This window comes from Alosa pseudoharengus, unplaced genomic scaffold (assembly GCF_046254945.1).
Source record: "Alosa pseudoharengus isolate Yale_2024_CS ecotype anadromous, Long Island Sound unplaced genomic scaffold, YU_APseudo_1.1 YU_APseudo_1.1_scf_20, whole genome shotgun sequence".
NCBI classification, from domain to species: domain Eukaryota; kingdom Metazoa; phylum Chordata; class Actinopteri; order Clupeiformes; family Clupeidae; genus Alosa; species Alosa pseudoharengus.
Window position 1 is genome coordinate 30493935 of NW_027468664.1, and position 8028 is coordinate 30501962.

The following is an 8028-nucleotide window of genomic DNA, read 5'->3' on the forward strand; positions in this document are numbered from 1 at the left end:
TGTGTTTGTGTGTGTGTGTGTATTCTTACAGGCCAGGATGTTGATGTATCTGTTCTTGCTCTTGTTTTCTGGGTGGTTTGAGCTGTCAGTGCTAATTCCCATGTCCACCGTGCACGACTGAATCTCCTGTAAGAAATGTTTACAAGACCTGGTCAAACACCGCGCTCCGCGTCCTCCCAGCAGACTAAACACAATGCGCCACACAGCATGCAGAAACCATGCACACAAACAAACAGACTACCGCCATGAAAAAGAGAAAAAGACAACAGACAGGTCAACAGGGACGCAAGGACCACTACAACTACAACTACACCATGAACAAGAACGCAAAAACAAGAAAAAAGATTTTAAAAGAAATAAAAAATAAAAACAACATCAAAGGGAGACATGTCTTACCTCGTAAGACTCTTTCAAGATCTAATGAGGGGGGAGTGAGAATGCAGAAAGCACAGCAATGAAACTCCATGACCAAACGAGTGACCAGCAAGTGCAAGATACATGAGGTACAACAGTACGTGTGTGAGAGAGGGAGGGAGAGAGAGAAGGAGAGAGAGAGAGAAAGAAAGAGGGAGGTGGGAGGAGGGAGGAGAAGGGGTGAAAGAGACCTCTGGTGTGGTCATGGCCAATCATGCTACAGGGTGGTGGGTGTGGGGTGGGGGTTTGTATCTGACAGGGTCTGCTGCCTTGTTGTGGCAAGGCCATGCAGTCTGACCACAGCCTGTACACATAGGAGTGCCTCTGAGCACTGACCATGCTGACCCATACTTCCTATGCATGCTCAACGACAACAACAATAATAACAACAACAATAACAACACAACAGGGGAGGTCGTGACATTTTCATGGTAGACAAAAGAAAATGACTTTGATTTTCTCCTCCATTACAACCACATAATTGCATCAGTTCTTAACGTCCGGAGCGAGAAGCTCAGACCTCAAAGGTTGAATTGTACTTGAATTGGATTACAAAAATCGGATTATCATTTTTTGGGTTTGTACGTACGTGGCTCTGTCTACGCATACAAATCTTGGCTTAAGAAACAGGATTCAATGTCAGTTCAGAGCTTTGCCAAACAATCCCTGCCATCGCCTACGGCTTGACCAGACCACCTTTCCCTTGTTTCTCAGCCAGACCAGGGTAGTGTAGTAAACTAGTTTCCATAACGTGTTCCTTCTATTAGCTGAATATTAAATGATGAGTGCAAGCATCAAGTCGCTCTCTACTGAATGAAGTTAATACCAGTTTGGAGATGCGTTAGGCTGCTGTATGGGGTGGGGGTGGGGGTGGGGTGGGGGGGGGGGATTGAGGAAGGGGAAGCTAAGTTGATTGAGTGTGAGGATGGACGGTGGTGTGTAGCGTACCTCAAACTCTTTCGAGAATGTATGTGTGGCGTGAAGCTCAGCCACGTGCCTCACAAAGTCCTTCACAGAGAGAGCTTCATTCTCCTCTACAAACAAAGTGAGAGGGGAAACATTGAATCAAATTGTGTTGCAAGGTAAGGCTACTCTGTTTGTGCTTGGCTTTCACACATTAATCATAAGCAAGATGCTTGATCTCTATCCTTCGTTTTGACAGCATGTTTGTGTGTGTGTGTGTGTGTGTGTGTGTGTGTGTGTGTGTGTTTGTGTGTGTGTGTGTGTGTGTGAGAGAGAGAGAGAGATAGAGAGAGAAAGTTGATTTGGGAGCGAGCACAATCTACAGCATGTGTGTGTGTGTGTGTGTGTGTGTGTGTGTGTGTGTGTGTGTGTGTGTGTGTGTGTGTGTGTGCATGGATACGATAGCAGGCTTTGATCTCCCTTACCTGTGGCTGTGGGTAAGAGCAGTGGTGTAGACGGAGCTGAAATGACTCGGGGAGAGGCGTTATCCTCCACGTAGAAGTGAGCCGTCTGGAAACACTTCCTGTAAAAACACACTCTACCACTTTACAAAGAGGGGAGGCACATGAGTATGGGACTGATGACCTCTGTCCTACTGCAATCTTAATCACAACAATGGTATTGATCACAATATGAAGAAGAAACACATGATAATGAATGAATTATTACAGGAACAAACCACCTTTATTGGAAATAAGCTTATTGGATAAATACCATTCTCGTCTGTGTGTGTGTGTGGAGTAACTCTGACCGTTAGCCAAGCTTAGCAAAAGTCATTGAAGTGGGTGGAAACAACTAGCAGTTGGCACGCACACTAACACCATCCTGACCAGGGATGTAGTGATAAAATAAGAGGTGGGTGAACTATGATTTCTGTGATCTCGGTGAGGTGGACAGCGCCATGCGGATTTTAAAAAAAAGGCATTCAGAACATGTTTGATGATGGTGGAGGTTATTGTCCAATGTTTATAACAATACAAGTGGTATTAAATGGTTCCTAGAGTGTTGATGAGTGTACACATATTGTGAATATGGATAATACAGTGTGATTTTAGAATGTTAAAAGTTGCTATTTGTGAATAAACTCTTCTGAGAGGTGGATAAACTCTATTCCTGAAATTTCAGAGGTGGATAAACTGCGTTTACTTGCGTTTAGCCTCCACTACATCCCTGATCCTGGCCATTCAGTCTAAAGACACACAGCTAGTGTCCTCTCTTTTTGGACCTGCCCTGTTGCTGTACCTCCAGTAGATGAGGATGCCCACCAGCACCAGTAGGCAGAGGATGGTGAGAGTGGACACGACCGCCAGGGGCACCACGGTGCGCTTCTCCCGCTCCACGCCCCCCACCATGCCCACCCGCGACTCCGGGCTGCTGTTACTGGCCTCTGTGGGGGAGACAAACTGGACTTTACGCTCACATAATGGAAACCTTTGGGTTAAAAAAAAGTACCGGTAATTGTCTACAGACAGCAATGTCTGTCTATGTTTGCTGAACAATATTTCATGAGATTATGGGTTAACCTTTTGGGTTATTATGGGTTATTATTGGGAGATTATGGGTTAACCTTTTAACCCTTTAACCTTTGGGTTAAAAAAAAAGCAATTGTTGGCGCAGCAGGCTACAGCGCCAGTACCATATACAGGTCCGAGTGCCCATGGGGACCAAGGTTCGAATCCGACCTGCGGTCATTTCCCAATACCACCCCATCTCTCTCTCCCACTTGCTTCCTGTCACTCTCTACTGTCCAGTCCAAATAAAGGCAAAAAAGCCCCAAAAATATACTTTAAAAAAAAGTGCTGAACAATATTTCACGAGATTATGGCTTAAAAAAAAGTGCTGAACAATATTTCACGAGATTATGGCTGGAAAACCCTGACACATGACAGAAGGATCTTTGTATGTTAAATGTTCATATTTCTTCCTTCATTGACACCGTTAAAGCCTTTAAGGTGTCGTTGACTGCACTGACATATGCAACATGTGATTAAAGGCATGTGATGAAAGCCTCCTTCCTCAGAGAATCGGTCCCATGACTGGTCATCTAACTCCATGTGTTACCTGTGTGGGGACCATCCAAAGGCTCCATGCTCGAGATTTTGGTCAAAGTGATCTCTACAGATATCTTAGCGTTGGGAAAGATCTCCACCAGCAAGCTCTGTCCAGAGCCGCTCTCCTCCTCCTCCTCCTCCCCCTCGAGGGCGGGCGCCTCGGGAACAGCGGACTCCGCTCGCGTCGGTTTCATCTCCTCCGCACCATGGACCCTCTCGCTCTCCAAATAGAACTTGGACACGAGCTCCGTCTCGGTATTGACCAGTACCGGCCTCCCGGTACTGAAGCGCGTGCGCGTTTCGATTTCGACCACCAAGGGGTTCTCCCTCTCCCACTCCCGCTCTAGCTCCTCCAGAAAGATGGCTGGCCCCGAACCACTGCCCTCCCCCTGAGTAAGCAGGGTGCTGGGGCCTTCATCAGTAAGGATGGAGGAGAGGGGTGGGGAGGAGGTGTCCCCGTGTGCTGTGGTCACAGTAGCTGAAAGACACAAGCCTCGTATGGTTACTGGCATCAGTGGAGGCGGCCTGTGTTAGAACGTGTGGAGGAACAAGGCAGAGACACCTACAGATCCAATGCAAACAGAGTGCAGATAGAAGAAGCAAGGACCAAGATAGCCACCAGAGGGCAGTGTCGGGCTAGGAGGAACATAGTGAATGGCACAAGGCATTCAAAGCGTGTCGAGATGATGCCAATCCTGGAGGAGGAGGAGTAGGAGGAGAGGACAGGAGAGGAACCACCACCATGTCTGTTCTCAATCTGAGAGGGGCAACGACGAAGTGCATGATAAAGATCTCTTACGGTTGCAAGACCAGGGCGATGATTGACACTTAACATTAAGAAAAGGCACTGGCTGAGTAGGATGAGGGAGAATCATCAAACTGCTGAAACAGATGTGAAATCACTACAAAGAGAGCTCACAAGCTCACTACAAGGCTCTAGTTTTAGAAATCATCAGACTACATTAAAGCCCCAACCTACATCATTACAGAAGCTGCGTTATCGATTTAATAGTTGACATCTCAATTTGTCTTCACAAATGATTGGCTTTTTCACTACATATCAGCAGGCAGCAGGCTCGGATGCAGGGTTCTCTAAGTTACCTTACCATTGAACATTGGCTGGGTGGTGTAGAGTAAGGCTTTGGTGGTGGGCGTCCCTGCAGTGGTGGTGGTGGTGGTGGTGGTGGAGGCTGGCACTATGGTGGTGGTGGTCGTGGTGCTGACCACCTCAGGCTGCTGGGTGGTGCTGATGACCAGGGGTGGTGTCTCTGGCAGGGGGTTGGTGACTGTGCCCGGGAAATACTGGTCGTCGGGCATCCTCACTTCATTGTCCTTCTGTGAGACATGCACGCGCTCACGGGGCAGCGTGACCACGCCGATAATCTCATCGTCGGGTAGCGGCGTGTCTACCGAGGTGGTCGTCTCGTACAGGGAGCCGTTGATGAAGTCCTCGTAGTAGATGTCGGTGACCAGTGCGTTGTCCGGCGGCTTGACGCCCTCCGGCGTGAGCAGCTTGGTGATTGGCTTGCGGGTGTAGGTTCCCGCCTTGTCCTGGCTGGGTGTCCACGACAACGAGGACTCCTCGGTGATGCGTCGCCGCACGGGCGTGGCTGTGGACCGGACTCCGGGGAAGAGGAAACCGGGCTGGTCCGTCGCCATGGTGACCCAGATGGAGCTTTTGGAGGAGGAGGAGTCGCTCGTAAGGGTCCGGTCCGGAGGGCTCTCCAGATCTGGCTGTCTTCTGCTGGTGTATGGAGTCACCTGGCGAGGACAGAGACACATTAGACCTGCTTATAATGTGACCTCGCTCAAAACTACAGAATAAGGAGAGATTGCATCTCTACACTGAGTATTACAATAACTTCAAAATATTACCTCAAAATAATCTTCTGAGTCTGACGAATCAGAGTCAATCCCTGGAGGGTTGAAACAAAATGAGCATTTCTCAGTGAGCCAGAATAATGAACAGGAATCTGCTGAGCAGAATCTTTTTCTGCCTATGATGGCCTATAATATACAACATAAACAGAAACTGTAGATTTCATTCTCACCCAGGTCCTCCAGTGGCATGTCCACAATCAGCTGGTCACTCATTCGACCCTTCAGGCCGTTGTTGCACAGCGCTATCACTTGCACCACATAACTGCTGTTGGACATCAAGTTGTAGATGAGTGCTCCCTGGAGAGGTCAGAAAAAACAGTTTTTACCGTTAGGACAGATGAGGACAAAAGCACTGCAAAGTCATAACAATCAAAAAGTCCCTGTTTGATGACAAATGGGGCAACAACACAACTTAAATATATAAGCTAAAACTGACAATAACAACTGAGTTTTATAATCATGTTCACAGTCTTTGTATAAACAACCACTTGTGTGTGTGTGAGTGTGTGTGTTTGTGTGTGAGTGTGTGTGTGTCTATGTCTGTGTGTGTGTGTGTGTGTGTGTGCGTGTGTGTGTGTGTGTGTGTGTGTGTGTGTGTGTGTGTGTGTGTGTGTGTGTGTGTGCAGCGCTAAAGGACCAAAAAATGAAAATACCACATCCTGATCTCCGTCAGTCAGGTATTCCCGCTTGGGTGGGTCCTTGCCCTGTAGCCTCTGGTAGGTGACGGAGTAGCGCTCGATGGTGGTGTCGTAGACGGCGCGGGGTCTCTCCCACGTCACCATGATGCTGGTGTAGTTCTGCGGCTCCGCCTGCACATTCTCAGCCTCCGAACTGCAAACTGAAACCGCAGGCCAGCAAACATCTCAGATGAGGACACCAGTGCAAGAGCAGGACATTTACATCTGCTTCTATAGCCTACAGATAGGAAGAGTTTTCATTTGAACTGAATCTGTGTAAGTAAGTAACTGTACTGGGTACTATAGGAGTAAACTATTAACCACAGTCAGACAACAGTCAAGCATCCATTGCCCATTTGCTGTCTATGTCTTCTCAGAAAACACACACACACACACACACACACACACACACACACACACACACACACACACACACACACACACACACACACACACACACACACACACACACACACACACACACACACACACACACACACACTCAGAAAAGTGTTAGGACTGTCTTATACAAATGTCACTGTAATGCTGTGTTGTTGACTACAAACTAGCCCCGCTTCCACTAGACCAGCAGGACGGGTAAGTGTATTATGGGCCTTCACTGACACATTGTTAGCTTCACTGGGATACTGAGGCTGTCATGTATTTGGCACCGATTGAAAGAGCCACTAACCATCCATCCGGTTTCCTAATTTGAGTAAAATCCAGTTTCTCAATCTCTATTTCAGACATAAATGTGTGCAGATGTTGAGGAGGACTCCAGCGTCAGGTAACCTAGCAACATGTTCCCACTGTGGGGCGTTTGAAGCATCCAGACGGGTATTTGTGTACGTGTGTGTGTGTGTGTGTGTGTGTGTGTGTGTGTGTGTGTGTGTGTGTGTGTGTATGTATTCATGTGTTTGGCCAAAATGAGAAAATAATGAAAAAAGGACACATAAACAGCTGAATGACCTTGGTGCTTAATCTCCACCGAATACACAAATCAGAGTCTAAGATACACAGTACCACTGAAGTTCCTCTCTACTGGGAGATCTGAGAGCAGACACAGAAAGAGTCATAAACAGAGAGAGAGAGAGGGAGATGGAGAGAGAGAGAGAGGGAGAGAGAGAGGGGGGGAGAGGGAGGGAGAGAGAGGGAGAGAGAGAGGGAGGGAGGGAGAGAGAGGGAGAGAGAGAGAGGGAGAGAGGAGAGGAGAGAGAGGGAGAGAGGGGGGGAGACTGATAAAACAGAGGTAGAGAAATGGGACGAGACAGAAAAAGGAGACAGATGGGTAAGCAAAAAAGAGAATAGCATATACAGAGTGAAACAGATATAGAGAGCGAGAGGAAAAGAGAGGGACTAGGGGCTGACTGGCAGACTGAGACATGAAAAGGACAGAGAGAGAAACGGATTGAAGAAAAAAAAAGAAAAAGAAGAAAGAAGGGGAGAGAGTGATAGGGAGACTGTGACAAACAGAGTGTGGGGGAGGAGACTGGACTGGTGCTGGACGGGGGGGGGGGGGTGGACTCACTGGGGTCCAGGAGCTCCTCTGTGCCGGTGTAGGAGGAGAACACCTGGCCCATGAACTGCTCCGGCTGATGGCGGAAGTTGTTCTGCTGGTAGTCCATCAGCATCACGTAGCCGGCCTGCTGCATGGTCATCACCTCGCAGAACACCTCCAGCTGCACACACATACACACACACACACACACACACACACACACACACACACACACACACACACACACACACACACACACACACACACACACACACACACACACACACATACATACACACACACACACACACCACACACACACACACACACACACACACAGAGAGATAGTTTAGATGAGTCCCAGGCAATACTCATAACTCCAGAGCCACACGACAGACATAAAGAGCTCAATTAAAAGTCCTGGAGCAGCAGTTCCAGAGACATGCTGAAGATTTGTTGGCATGAACTCCATTCGCCTCATTCTCCTAGTATGAATGTTTCATGTTTCCGGGAGGCAGTGAAGGGGGAGCGTCATGCACACGCT

General features: G+C 48.1%; 1 protein-coding gene across 1 annotated transcript in view; it reads right to left on the reverse strand.

Annotated features, from left to right (window-relative positions):
* Window positions 1–8028, reverse strand: part of ptprz1b (protein tyrosine phosphatase receptor type Z1b) — a 36668-nt gene that overhangs the window by 7852 nt on the left and 20788 nt on the right. Inside the window, exons 8-18 of the mRNA XM_076297221.1 lie at window positions 7515–7665; window positions 5963–6147; window positions 5480–5606; window positions 5304–5344; window positions 4535–5189; window positions 3439–3906; window positions 2620–2764; window positions 1803–1900; window positions 1363–1448; window positions 397–417; window positions 30–126 (exon numbers count right to left, since the gene is read on the reverse strand). Of these exons, the coding sequence (XP_076153336.1) occupies window positions 30–126; window positions 397–417; window positions 1363–1448; window positions 1803–1900; window positions 2620–2764; window positions 3439–3906; window positions 4535–5189; window positions 5304–5344; window positions 5480–5606; window positions 5963–6147; window positions 7515–7665 (2074 nt within the window). The remainder of the gene's footprint in view (window positions 1–29; window positions 127–396; window positions 418–1362; window positions 1449–1802; window positions 1901–2619; window positions 2765–3438; window positions 3907–4534; window positions 5190–5303; window positions 5345–5479; window positions 5607–5962; window positions 6148–7514; window positions 7666–8028) is intronic.